This window comes from Centrocercus urophasianus, unplaced genomic scaffold (assembly GCF_019232065.1).
Source record: "Centrocercus urophasianus isolate 14NV4802_14NV808 unplaced genomic scaffold, USGS_Curo_1.0 seq_9, whole genome shotgun sequence".
Classification (NCBI taxonomy): domain Eukaryota; kingdom Metazoa; phylum Chordata; class Aves; order Galliformes; family Phasianidae; genus Centrocercus; species Centrocercus urophasianus.
In genome coordinates this window covers 29,948,190-29,962,294 of record NW_024885532.1, presented here as the reverse complement: position 1 = coordinate 29,962,294, position 14,105 = coordinate 29,948,190, and the positions used below count along the sequence as shown (strand labels likewise).

At 45.7% G+C, this 14,105-nt stretch overlaps 1 protein-coding gene across 1 annotated transcript in view; it reads left to right on the top strand.

The window, feature by feature from the left end:
• MTUS2 (microtubule associated scaffold protein 2) overlaps positions 1 to 14,105 on the top strand; it is a 160,814-nt gene that overhangs the window by 130,094 nt on the left and 16,615 nt on the right. Inside the window, exons 7-8 of the mRNA XM_042839303.1 lie at positions 7,471 to 7,537; positions 12,804 to 13,018. Of these exons, the coding sequence (XP_042695237.1) occupies positions 7,471 to 7,537; positions 12,804 to 13,018 (282 nt within the window). The remainder of the gene's footprint in view (positions 1 to 7,470; positions 7,538 to 12,803; positions 13,019 to 14,105) is intronic.

Below are 14,105 nucleotides of genomic sequence, written 5' to 3'. Positions count from 1 at the left end.
AGAGAAAGAGAAAGAGAAAGAGAAAGAGAAAGAGAAAGAGAAAGAGAAAGAGAAAGAGAAAGAGAAAGAGAAAGAGAAAGAGAAAAAGAGAAAGAGAGAGAAAAAGAGGAAGGAAGGAAAGAAGGGATTTAAAATAGATGTAAAGCATTGTAAGTGTTTGAACAGTAAATAGGAGTTGTATCATGCATTTCATAGGGGAAAGCATTGATTCTGTCAGCAAAGAAAAAAAGAAAGAATACCTGAGTGCTGTTTTACCATTAAAATAGGTTGTTGATAGACTAAGCAGCTCCCTTGTGCTGGGATGTGTAAAAAAATCTAGATGTCCTTCTTGGACTTTAATTACCCAAGAGGTTTACCCAGGGAAATGCTGGCAGTTGTTTCCAGTGAAGTCAGTAAATGCTGGAGTAGCTTGTAAAACATACCCTGTTAAGTACCTTGTTGGATGCAACTATTCTGATGTTTCCAAATGTAATTATTATCCCCATTGCAAATTCCACGGAATTGGTGCAGTTGGTGCAAGGAACTCTTTGCAGGGCTTACCTGTATTTTCATAGAATCCCAGCATCTCCTAGATGGGAAACAAGACTTGCCTGCTCATCAGCCTGTTCTGCCACATCCCTCACTGAACCATGTCCCTTAGTGCCACGATTTCTATTTCCAGTAAGAAAACAGAGTAACATCTCAGATGGTTTTTAACTGATAGCCTGAGTTTCCTCAGACCATGTTGGGCTCTGCCTTATCCTCAGAGCGCTCATTACCTCTCCTCATTCCCTCCCCTCTTTTTCCTACAGCCTAGGCTTGTATTTGCTTTATTCAGAGCTGCATCGAGGCATTCATCATTGTCGTTTTATGACTGAATAAGCAGCACAGTCCTTAACTTTGCTGTTATTTCCAGCTGATGACTCTCCATCTTCCGTTGAAATTGCTGTTAATTGTCCCTCAGAATGATATTGGCTAAATAAATAAATAAAAGTGCCTACAGTGAGGATGAAAGTATTTTACTGTATTTTGAAGTATTTTTTTATTTCTACTCTGTGGCTGTTCAGGAGCCAACCAAATTCATTTCCATGTGTTCCAAAGAAAAGTTAGGTCTTGCATGAGCATGTGTGTTGAGATTTAGTTTTTTATTTATTTTGATTGATTGATTGATTGATTATATGAGGGTCATGAAGATGACCAGAGGGCTGGAGCGCCCCTATTACGAAGATAGGTTCAGGGAACTGGGCTTGTTTAGCTTGGGGAAGGCTCCAGACCTTCCAGGACTTGAGGTGAGCTTATAAACAGGAGGGAAACTGACTTTTTACATGGTCTGACAGTGACAGGACAAAGGGGTATGGCTTTAAACTAAAAGAAGGGACATTTACGTTAAATGTCAGGGTGAAATTGTTTACTCAGGGCATAGTGAGGCCCTGGCACAGCTGCCCTGAGAGCTGTGGGTGCCCCATCCCTGGAGGTGCTCAAGGCCAGGCTGGATGGGGCCCTGGGCAGCCTGAGCTGCTGGGAGGCGTCCCTGCCCACAGCTGGGGTTGGGGCTGGGTGGGTTTAAGGTCCCTTGCAAGCCAACCCATTCTGTGACTCTGTGACTGTAACTGTGATTCGTCACATAACCCAAGGCGTTTGTTAGTTTTAATTTGGACTCTCAGAACTGCAGTGCCCAACTTCTGTGTTTCAGTCTTGCTTATGCAACTGATCACCGATAGCCACACTTTGAGTCATTTCTCTGGGGGGAAAAAAATCATCCTGAAGCGTTACAAAACTCTCATTGCACACTGCAGAGGTCTGTGCTTTGCAGTCTGCGCATCACCGCGGGCAGTGATCTTGCTGGGGATCTCAAGGAGCGCTTCGGGAGAGGGGCAGCGGCTTGAGGGAAGGGGGGGGGAGCGGCACGACGGGAGCGCGGAGCGCAGCGAGCCGCAGCGTGCGCACAGTGCGCGCAGTGCGCACAGCGTTGGCAGCCGCCCGGCCAGCGCTCAGCTCGAGATGTCCGCGGCGCAGCCGGCAGCGAGCGCTGGGACGTCCGGGCGGGTTGCGGAGGAGCGGGACCGCGGTGATAAATGACCGCGGGCGCAGCATGAAGATCGCCGTGAGGAGGACCCGCCTTTCGGGGACAGCCCGGGCTCCCTCTCGGGTTTCAGCGCGGCCGGGGCCGGCGAGTTGCGGGACCGTTGCCCTCCGTCCCGCCGTTACCACGGCGCGGCCCCTGCCCTTTGTCACGACGGCGTCGCCGGGGCATCGTTCTGACGCTGCGGGACAAGATGGGGCGCTGCTTCTCGGCGGAGCTCTGCGAGGACCGCATGGTACTTGTGGATATTTTTGTCCCTCGGTCCGGGAGCGGGGAGCCCAGGGCGGGAGGGGCGATGCTCGGTGGTGCCGTGCCGGGGGCTGGGGCTGGGAGGCGGCCGCAGAGCGCGGTGGGCTTCGGGAGCGCTGTCGGTGAGCGTGCAAAGGTGCGAGACGCCAAAGAAGTTGGGTGAAGTTTGAAGTGAGATCGGACGGCCCTACCTGTCCTAAGGGCTTACCTCTGACACTCCTTTCGACGTGTCGGTGGCTTGGGTTGGATGGGACCTTAACGATCAGCCAGTTCCAACCCCCTGGAAATTGCTTTCAGGATGGATCTAACGGGACCGAACTCCCGAGCATCGGAAAGAGTCGGGCAGGAAAGAGAGCAGAGGTAGGTACACAGCTACAGGTAGCAGGAGGCTGCCTGGTGCCAGGTAGAGCCAACGCAGTGCTTGGTGCTGTGTTCCTTGGCCTTTGCCTGGAGTTTATAGATGAGCGTATGCATTTAATTTACTTAATAGCAGCTTTCTTGGCAAAAACATGTGCTTGTGCAGTGGACTTCATTAGTTTGGAGTTTTAAGATACTCATCGTCAGTCAATTGAAAAGCTGATGATGTCCCCTTTTACCTAGTAACGTGTTTAAAAGGAGTTAAGGACAGTGTCAGGCTTAATGTGGAGCTTGTGGAAGTGCACTCACTGGGGGCTGTCCCGGTGGTCAGCTCCACCTGTGAACTTTGGGCAAAAGGAAATGATGGAGGAGGATTACTGCTGCCCCCCTGATGGAGGAAAGGCTGTAGGTCATTGTGCACATGAGTCACAGTGGGCAGCAGTCTTTGCTCCTGCAAGTATCAGCTGAACTATTTACTGCTATGACAGGTTTCCCAATGTATATTCTCTTTTTTCTCCTGATAATTTATGGCCTGCCCCCAGGGAACTCTGAATAAAGCACAACCATGACTAAGCACCCTCTGCAGGTCAGAGTCTCTCTCTCTTTTTTTTTTTTTTTTAATCTTTTTTTTATTTTGAAGCTCTGGATACAGGAAAACTGTTCTGAAGGAGCAATGTTAATAACCAGTGCAGTACCACAGAGCATCTGTGTGCAATGCATATTTTTAGGTGGCAGTGCAGAGCATTAGGAAATGTTTGCAGACAGTCTGTACGTGTACTCAGACCTTAGGATGCAGCATACTGCAAGTGCATTATTAGTCATCAGGGAGGAGGAACTTGTCCATTTGTGGCTGTGACTCCCACTGCTCTGGTCGCTTTCCCTGCTGCAGGTGACTTGGTGCATGGCTCTGGGCAGTTTTCTGATCCTCCTGGCCTAACCTGTGTCATTTGTGAAGCAGACTTAGTATTGCTTATTGCTGTGTTTAATTTTTATTTTCAGAACTACACTGCTAACTTTATGGCTGCTGTCACTAATTGGAAAGCTGTCACACTCCTCCCCCTGCCTGCCTGCCCACTTTCCATGAGCTGCACCAATCTGCTGCTTCTGTCTGTCCTTCAGGGACTTCAGGAAGTTTCAAATTGAATTGGAAGTACATAAGTACCACATTGAGTGTCTGGTTTACTTGCTGCAGTGTTGCTGAGTCTTTCACAGGAGAAATGCTGGGAAGTCTGCATATTTTAAGGTTTATGATAGGAAAAAGAGATGTTACCGCAGCTTTTATTCAACAGAGCATTAGCACAGAGCTAACATACCATTCTACCTGTTTTGTTCTGCATTTCCTTCTGGCTGAGGAGATGGGACATATTCCAGACACAAGACTTAACCATTGTGTTAGGTATGATGCCAACTTCCTTCATCTCCATCAGGAGCATGATTTTAGTTCATGAGATGTACATCAGTCTCAGAGTCATTTCTTGGGATGCAGCCAATGAAAGATCTTTCTCCTAAGTCTTCCAAGCAATAATTAAAATTGTCCTTCATTAAAAGTATTTAAAAATAAAAGCAATGTTTTTGCTTTGTTAAAAACAAAAAACAAACAAACAAACACTGTCTTGCTTTCACATTTAGGAGAGAAAAAAAATCCTGGCTCAGATCATAGCCATTTTTTCTGCCTATTGCACTGAAGGACTGGATACTTGCAGTCTCCTCATAGTGTCTGTAGTCTTTTCACTTGCTGGAACCAGCCATGGCCCTGAGGTGGCAGCTGAGCCATGAAGCCCTGGGTTGGACCTGGCTCTCAGTCCCTCTGAGCAGCTCTACTCCAAGCAGTGTCCGAGTGAGGGGAGGCTGCAGAGCTCTATGGGTCTGCTGAGCCCATGGGGCACAAACCCACGGGAGGGCAGAAAGGTTCCTGCTTGCGCTGCCTTCTCTTTCAAGTACTCATTTGCCATAAACATAATGAACGTTGATTAATTCAATAGGATATCCTGTTAATTTTGAGTCTTGCACATTTGTTTTGGTGGACTTGACCTTGTGTGCATGGGGATTTTCTGATTGTTTTGGTGTTTTGAGGTTGAACCCCTATGAATCTCCACATTGGATCTGATAGCTTTTCGTTGTCACTTCAGATCCAGTTTCACTCTACGGTAATACTGGGTTTCCCAAGAACTGGCATTCCCAGAGCCCTGGCTGCACTGGCTCTGGTGTGCTGGTTATGTGCTGAGCCCCACTAGTGATAACAGGGATAGGCTTTTTCGTGTAGGATTAGTGTCATGTTGACACTGGTCCCAGGAATGCCTGCAGTCCAATCCTATCGTGTTACACTGACAAAGCAGGTTACAGTAACAGAAAATGTCAGGGATTTGTGACTTCGCTGCACATCCAGGAGACCTTGAGGCTGATCCAGTGATCAGCCCAAGTACTCCTTGCCTCTCTCACAGAAGAGAAAAATAAGCACTGATCATTGAATATTCTGAGTTGGAACCCATAAGGACCATGGAGTCCAAGTCCAACTGATATGCCACTGTTCAGTAAAAAAAATCCTCCAAGAAAGCTGCACTACAATAAAAGTTGGTGCTGAGGGCACCCCTCACATGTCTGATGTCTCAAGGGACAGGAAAAGAGGTCTGGAAGAGCAATGTGGAAGCTCTTACTGCACTATAAGGCAGCACAAGAAGTGTTGGTAGGGGAGGTATGTGACAGCCAAAGCACCTGAGCTGCATCAACACAGCTGCTTCCCAACATCATGGTGTTTGCCAAGCGTTCCACAGGGTGGGATGGCACTCATGCCAGAAGGTGGGTGTGGGGACAGCATCTTCCAGCTGGCACCATGGTGACTTCTCTCTTCTGGAGAGAAATTCATCACCAGGCATCCTCAGAGGTAGGGCAAACCTTGAGGCAATGTCAGGTGAGGAGTTTGTCATATTTCTTAGGTAGAAACAAAGTTTAAACTCTTCTTTTCTTAACTAGGACATGTATTTATTTATTTATTTATACCTTTTTTTTTTTTTTAATTCCCATTTTTTGCCCATAAGGAGGATATTAACAATCCCATTGAGTTCTGCTCATCTGTAGATGCTGCAAATGACCTACATGGGGCTCAGAGCCTCCTTGCTGTAAATTGCTTTACTTTCTGGGAGTGGGTAACTTAAGCGTGTGCTCCCCATCTGTGAGCCCCATATCCAATGTATCCCTGAGCACATACCTCCAAGGGCACTGCTCCTGGCAGCCTGTCAGGAATGCTTCCTGACTCCAAGGGAGCGACTGGGCAGTGTGGGCAGATGCAGTGATACTCTCCAAAAGGGGAAACGTTATCTCTGTAAGAATGCTGTTTTCTGCATCTGTGCAAGGGGCACATACCAGGCTATTTTAATCTGGATCTTTTGGGTTCTTTAAAGCTTTTTTTTTTTGTTTTGGCCTATTGCAGTCTGGAGACTGCAGTCCTGGCAGGCGATGCCCTGTGCATTAGTCAGCAGTGTCAGTGTATGGAGCTGGCTCTGCCAATCAGATCCACCAATCATTTGGTTTACAGTAAAATTGTCGGGGAAGCAAGTTCCTTGGAAATGGTACATGTCACCCCAAAATGGCACCATGTAAAGGATTACTACAAATTCCAGGTTAGGATTTCCTGGTATTTCTACAATTAAAGCAGTTCTGTGTTCCTCTTAACAGAGCTGAAGTTAAGTGCAGGAAAAATAAAGAGAAACATTAGTCTCTGAATTCATTCCACTTTCATTAGATTTGTATTAGTCTTGTTTGCTCATTCCATCTTTTATATTCCATTTGCTACTACACTGCCTTGTTTCTCAGATGTGATTTTTTCCAGATTGTCCTTTGGAGATTCATTATCTTTTCTAGCCTGGGACACATTTATAACAGCTTCACCCAGCTTTCCTAGCCAGAAGTGACATGACCACCATGTCTACACAAAGGAGTATGTCTATTTTCCTTTGCCTTCTCCCTAATCTGATTCAGGACTTTTCCAATTTCAAATGCTGGGATTTATTGCATTAAACAAATAAACTCCTATAGATTTTCCTGAGGCTTTTCTTTGTCAGTTTACACAGCGCTTATGGAATATCTAATATCAGAGTCCCACATCTCAGTAATTCAGCATTCTTAATGATGATATCGTTTATTTTTCCTTTGTCCAGCACATCTGTTTGAATGCCTTCATTATTCAGATGCATTCAGATTTCTTTTGAAACAGGTCAAGGGAAGGAGCTCATATCCTTTGCAGTCAATAAAACAATCTGAAGGAAATGTGGAAATAGGCACGAGCATCATGCCAGGAGAGGTGTCTTCTGTGCAGGGTATGCTCACCGTGTCTAGAATGGTGTAAGTGCAGTAATCTGCTCTGCAAATTCAACTACGTGAGCATACTATTTTGTTACCATATTACTATGGTAGATGCAGGCACAAATAGATGGAAGTGTTCAAACAGAATTAACAGTATCATCCTGTTTGTGTTGTCCAACTATGAATGGTTCACAGACTGAACAGCAAATAGTAGACAAGTCTTTTTAGACACAGGGGAGTAATTGGTGTATTCAGTGCTGTCATGAGCACATGGCTTTGTGTATATGTATTCCTGCCAAACCAAAGTAGTGGTGGCCAATGAGTGGTGGCTTTTAGGCTTGAAAAACTGAATGAGTTTATTATAATCCCCCCTACCTACCTCACCGCCCCCAAAAATCTGAGGAATCATTCTAATCTGCTTTACTAAGTGAACATGTGAAAGTGCTTATCTGGGATAAACCCGGGGACTACATATTTCTCTCTCTTTTTTTTCCCTTAAACAGAAAGAAAATGCTCTTGTGAAAATAGACGAGCTAGGAGTTGAGCTTGCAAAGATCAGGGATGAAGTCGGTAAGTAGCACAAGCAAAATAACAACAGAAGTGTTTCTCTCAGTTTACACAAAGTCCAATATTCCCTGTGATTTGATCCTGGGTAGCCTGCATACATGGGACAAAGTGTCTTCTGAAACCCAGAGGCAAGGGGATTCTGTGATTTCATTTTGTACTTGTGGTGCAGACAAGTCCATCAAGATGCACTGAAACTGATTGTATATTATCTGTACTGAACAAGTGACTCTTCATAAATCCACCTGAGAGTGGACCTTCGGTATATAAAGGGAAGCTATAAGAAAGAAGGGGACAGACTCTTTAGCATGGGCTGTTGTGAGAGGACAAGGAGAAATGGTTTCAAACAAAAAAAAAGAGGGGAGATTTAGATTGAATACAAGGAAGAAGTTGCCCAGAGGTGGTGGATACCCCATCCCTAGAGACATTCAAGGCCAGGCTGGGTGGAGCTTTGAGCACCTGATGGAGCTGTTTATTATTCCTGTTTATTGCAGACAGTTGGACTAGATGACCTTTAAAGTTCTCTTCCAACTCAGATGATTTTATGGAATTGTGTCATGTGGAACTTGGTGAGCCCAGAGTCGCTCTGCCTCTCCTTGAGGGAGACAGGGATGTAGATCCTTCTCAACAGGGAGGGCTGTGCTTTGCCTTTGCTTTGCCTCTGGTGTCTCATTGCAGAAAAGCTCGGCACAACCCTTTTCCGATGCTCAGCTGCTTGTGCTCCCTCTGAAATATTTTGGCTGATTGCCATTTCAGAGAGAGAGTTTTGTCCCCGTTGCCGAAGGATGCTGCGGCAATAGCAAAATATTATTTACAGTTTCATCCTGTTATTTGACTTCATCCATCCTCAGCATCACTCTTCACTCTCACAGAGGAGCTGCTTCTACACGTGCTTAGGAAGGGCACATCTGAAGCTCTCTGTTGTATATCCACTTCTCATTTGGAAGCCCTGTCTCTTGGATTTGCTCACGTTCTCCGTTGGATTTACAGCAGGGAGCAGAGGATCAATTTGTTCCCTTACTTTTGTAATTGGTGGTGTGACACCAACTGTGTTTTGAATCTGCAAGCTAGGTGCAGTAACCAATGCCATGCGTGAGATCAGTTCTTGTCAGTTCTTTGCTGTCTCTAAAGCAGTGCAAGCTTTGGATGCTAGTGGAGATGTATATCCCACCTGCGTAATATGAGAGTTATGCTGTTCTCATTCTCAGATGAATCTTTATGCTGTACAAAATTCTACCTATTGTGCCAAGCTTTATGGAAATAAAGAATAAAACAGTCACTTAACATCAGCAATCATAGGCAGTTGAAGTTAACATTTAGGGGAAAAGTACAGAGTGAACCAGTAACTTAGTTGTTTTGACTACAGCCAAGTAGTAGTTCTGACTTGTCTCAGACACTTTGATAAGCAGACTCTCATTACTTTGAAAGTTATCAGCCCAGATGAACAGCTTGAGCAGTGGTCAAAAATTCTGGATTTCTCATGTACATGTTTGCCATGTAAGTAAGACTGCAAATGTCTGGATGAATCAGTAAAACTAGGCTAGAGTAGTCAAGATTGGTACAGGTGGTTGGTCTAATGTTTGGTTGTAAAGATGATAGCTCTAATTCAGATAGTGTAACATTGCACGTGTGGTGCAGGCTGATTCTTCAGGTTCTCTGTCAATGAAGAGAGAGCAACACTCAGGGAGGGTGGTCCAGCTTTGACAGGCCATTGTCCAGGACTGTCTCTCTAATTGCAATTATTCACCTTATTTTAAATGTCTACATGCGAGTTGGGTATCTAGTCCCATCTTAGGCAGTGTAGATCTAGGCCAGAAATAGATGTTCAGTGCTGCTTGAGATGCCCCAGGGAATCGGAGACACCCATGTGTGTAAAACACTGTCTGTTATGGGCTGTACCGTTCTGGACCCAGGCAGGATGGTTAGGTTTGGGTCACACCCTCCACCTTTACCTCTAGCATTGTTGTGGAGTCACACACCTCATCATGCAATGAAATAGAAAAGTGCTGCTTCTCAGCTTGGAGAAGAATGTGTGCATCCACAGCTTTGTAAGCACCAAGGAACTTGTTATTTTATACAAAAAGGTTTGCTCGTGTATTTTGCTAGAAATAACAAGGCTAGAAAAACACTACAAGCAATCGTTATACCCTCAAGACACCCATCTTTATAAATTATATATATATTATATATACATATAAGCACTTTTCAGATGTAACACTGAGACTCCTGGAAAAAAAAGAAGTGTTGAACACCTTCTGTTTCCCCTCGCACTAGTGGAAATTAAATGTCAGAGTTGCATGTCCCTTTGCTGTCAGATAAATGACGTGTGAAGTGAGCTGAGGGGTGTGGAGGTGCATAAATGCCTGTACGAATGTAAGACAATCAGATGTCAGGTTTAAAATTTGCACTGTGAATTTGCAAGAACTTGAAACCGGAGTGCCAGCTCCTTCTGGATGTGCCTCCCGATCAGAGGAGACTGAACTCAAACAAGGGCTTCTGTGATTTGTCTGCGGTTCTGTGGCTAAGGGTCAGAAGTAAGGGTGCAGGCTACACAGTTTGTTTTTGCTGTTGGATGCAGCACCCATTTCTCACGAGCAGGCAAACCCTGTACATATGACAGCTCCCAGTTCCCATGGGTTGACCCTGCAATGCAAAGAGGCTCGGCTCCAGCTCTGGTTTTCTGCAGAGGATTTGGACCATCAGTGACATCTCCCTCTCCCTCAGTGTGTGCAGACACACTTGCCCTCTTGCCTCCATTTTGCACCTGCATCAGGGTTTGATCTGAAAAGCATGAGCACTTTTGTGTTTTAGGCGGTGTGGAAGGAGTTTCATGTTCTGGGAAGTGTTACAGATTGACTTTCTTTTGGTTAAAACATGTCACTTCATTGCCTGCCCTCCCTGTGTGCTGGGTAATCTCATTAGAGAGGCTACGAAGAGAAGGGTTTCATTGCAGCTCCAATTTAAAGCATGAGTAAGTTTCAATTATTCTGAATCCAGAGCTGCGGGCTCTTTGGTAGCTTTGCACACCAAGAGAAACTGTTGCAGCAAGGGATGGAGTTTACAGCTATAAGCCAAACCACAGAGACAGGACGTTTCATGACCATATAAATCCTGCTGTGGTATGAGGTAGGTGGGAAAGCTTTCTATGTGGCATTGCTGCAGTGCTGAACTCCCTGATACAGCCTCACTTTCTGTAGGGAGCAGAGAGCCTGAAAGGGGCACAGTGTCCATTTAATGCTTCAGAAAACATCAGGATCAGAATAGGACCAAAGCAGCAGTATCTATCTACAGTATAGACATAGTGAGCAAGTTTGGATATTGCTTAGATGGATAAATACATTGCATGGACACACATGCATGGACACACATCTAACTTGGTCTGTGCTCATGGCAGTTGGCCAATTAGGGAAATTGAAATAAAACGTGTTTAACAGAATATCTCACACTGAAAGGGACCCACAAGGATCACCACGTCCAATTTCTGGCTCCAAAAAACAACCCCAAATCCAATCCCAATGCCTGAGAGCGCTTCCAAACGCTCCCTGAGCTCCAGCACCTCAAGGCCGTGCCCACAGCCCTGGGCAGCTGTTCCGTGCCCACCGCCCTCTGGCGCAGCCCCTTTCCCTCACCCCCAGCCGCCCTCCCCTGCCGCAGCTCCATGCCGTTCCCTGTCGCTGTCACACAGAGCAGAGCTCAGCGCTGCCCTCCGCTCCCTGTGAGGAGCTGCAGCCGCCATCAGGCCTCCCCTCAGCTTGCCCTGCTCTGTGCTGAACCAGGGGCCTCAGCCTCCCTTCACACACCTTGCCCTCCTGACCCTTCCCCATCTCTGTAGCCTTCCTGTGAATGCTAACAGTTTGATATCCCTCTTGTGTTGTGGTGCCCAAAACTGTATACAGGACATGAGGTGAGACCTCACCAAAGCAGACTAGAGCTTAGTCTGACGCCATAGTAGAAAAAGACAGGAAGGACATGATTTTCTGCTTCCAGGAAACATAAAATGTCCATCAGTGTAATGGTTTTGAAACATTCTGAAGTTGTCTGCAGCTTCGGAGGCAGCTTCTTCCACTGTGCTGACTTACAAGGCCATATGTGTCTGTGCATTTTGAAGGGCAAAGGAAGGATAAGCATCTGACACAGTATATTCAAAAGCTCAGTATTTTTCTAAACCAGCTATGGACCTAAATCAGAAAGAAGGACTTTCAGTGCCATCTAAAACACACCTTTTCTGTGGTGGTGTTCTGAGTGTTATCACCATGATAATTTTAATCACTTCTTTCCCAATAGCTCTTTGATTTAATTGGTATCAAGCCTTCAGTGTCAATTCAGTGTCTGAAGTGACTGCAACTATTTGGTGGCATAGTAAAAGCTGCAGAGTACTCTGTGACACTGCTGCCCTGGGAGCCAGGAACAATACAGAGGAGGAACCTAACGGGGAAACAGATTGAAGCATTCTTGACTCAGTGGAATGCTAGAGTTGCACCTTCTGAAACAAGTTGTAGACATGCTCATGGATTTAGAGACATTGCCACTGGGTTAGTACACAAGAGTAAAACATGTACACTTTCTGATTGCCCTCAATAGTAGCCTGTCCTGGGTGCTCTCTGGTTCCATGGAGCGCACCAGATAGTTGTTTGAATATAACAATAGTGGGCACTAATGGTTTTAAGACATCCTTGTTGGAGGTGGTATAAGAAACAGGCCTGTGGGGTGAACAGCTTCCAACAGATGGAAAATAACATATGCATAGGATGCAACTCAAGAACCCGTAGGTCTTCTGCTTCCCTGGTATGTTGTTGTAAGTGGGACTATGGCCAAGACTATGACTTGAGAAAAGGAGATAAGGAAAATCTCTTCTCCCACATGAAAGACCCTTGTGTCAAGTGTGATTGTCACATGTGCTGTCTTTACCATCCAAGACAAAGCAGATGCCCTAAAGACTTGATTTTTTAGTCCAAGACTGTGCTGGCCAGAAAGGGGACATCCGTGCAACAGAATGGAGGTCCATGAAATTCCTTGTTTTCGTATTATTCCAGGCCCCAGTTTTGTGTGGGCATTTGCAGGATTCTGCCAATGCCTCTGTTCAAATAAATACTCCTGTGTATGTGTGTTAAAGGGAGGAAGACAGAGGAGAGTGTGAGCCTGTTCACAATTGGGATTCTGGAGAGTCCCAGTGTTGGCAAGAACCACTGTGCTCAGTGATTTACAGAGTTGATGCCACCCTTGCTCCCAAGGAGCTCAGAGCCTGACTGTATACTTATTTTTGTGTCCTCAGCCATCAACACAGCGAAATGTAAGAAATTACAAAATGAGAAGGAGGATCTGGAGAGGCGCTTAGAGGAGGAGGTGAGAAAGCTTCGCTGGCAGCAGAAGGAGGAGCTGCAGGTTCTGGAGCAGCGTTTACATGAGGATTACAGCGCCAGGATGGAGAGCCTGCAGGAGCAGCACAAGCTGCAGCTGGATCTCATCAAGTCTCAGCATCTGCACCAGGTCAGTTCTAGCCTGTTTGATTCAGAAAAGCAGACCATCTCTGTTCTGAGTGGTTTCAGGTAATGAAACACAGGCAATCTCAAACATGAAGACACTGGTAAAGATGACTGATGACTAGAAAAATGTATTCCAGATTATCTTTATGGCATTGCCCTCCTATTGTTCTTAATGGCATTTCAGTATAGTATAGTTCAGTATGTTACATTGCCATGTGTTTTCTTAACATGCTTCCTGATGTTTTACAACTAACATAAATAATTATACTAGCTTTGCTCCCCACACCTACTTGTTCCCCATCCCTCCTATTCTAGTCAATTTATATGAAACCAATGGTTGAGCAAGAACCTGTTATGCAGAAGTAATGCCAGTAGAACCCAGTCCCTCATTCTTTCAAATGCCACTGCTGATACAGTGAAGTGGTGGGATCCATGTAACGCATAACCTAAATACCAAGTGGGTGATACACTCTAGGTTCCCTGATTTCTTCTCCACCATTCGGACTAGTCTTTTAGATTGTACAAAACAAACATTTCTCCTTGCATTGCAATTTTTATATAGGTAGGGAGGAAGGCTCCCGCATACACTTACTTTAGTCTTACTTTTAATGGCTGGAATGAATGGCAAACGGTACGCTGGACTCCATCAGAAGAGGGGTGTCCAGCACGGACAGGGAGGTGATTGTCCCCCTCTACTCTGCTCTTGTGAGGCCCCATCTGGAGTACTGTGTCCAAGTGTGGAGCTCCCAGTACAAAAATGACAGAGAGCTGTTGGAGAGGGTCAGAGAAGGGCCATGAAGATGATCAGGGGACTGGAGCACCTCCCCTATGAAGACAGGCTGAGGGAGCTGGGCTTGTTCAGCCTGGAGAAAAGAAGGCTGTGGGGTGACCTCATTGCAGCCTTTCAATACCTAAAGAGAGCCTACAAACAGGAGGGAAATCAACTCTTTGAAAGGGTTGATAACTGCAGGACAAGGGGAAATGATTTTAAGTTGAGGAAGGGGAGATTTAGGTTGGATGTCAGGGGGAATTCTTTACAGAGAGATGGTGAGGTGCTGGAACAGGCTGCCCAGAAAGGTTGTGGATGCCCC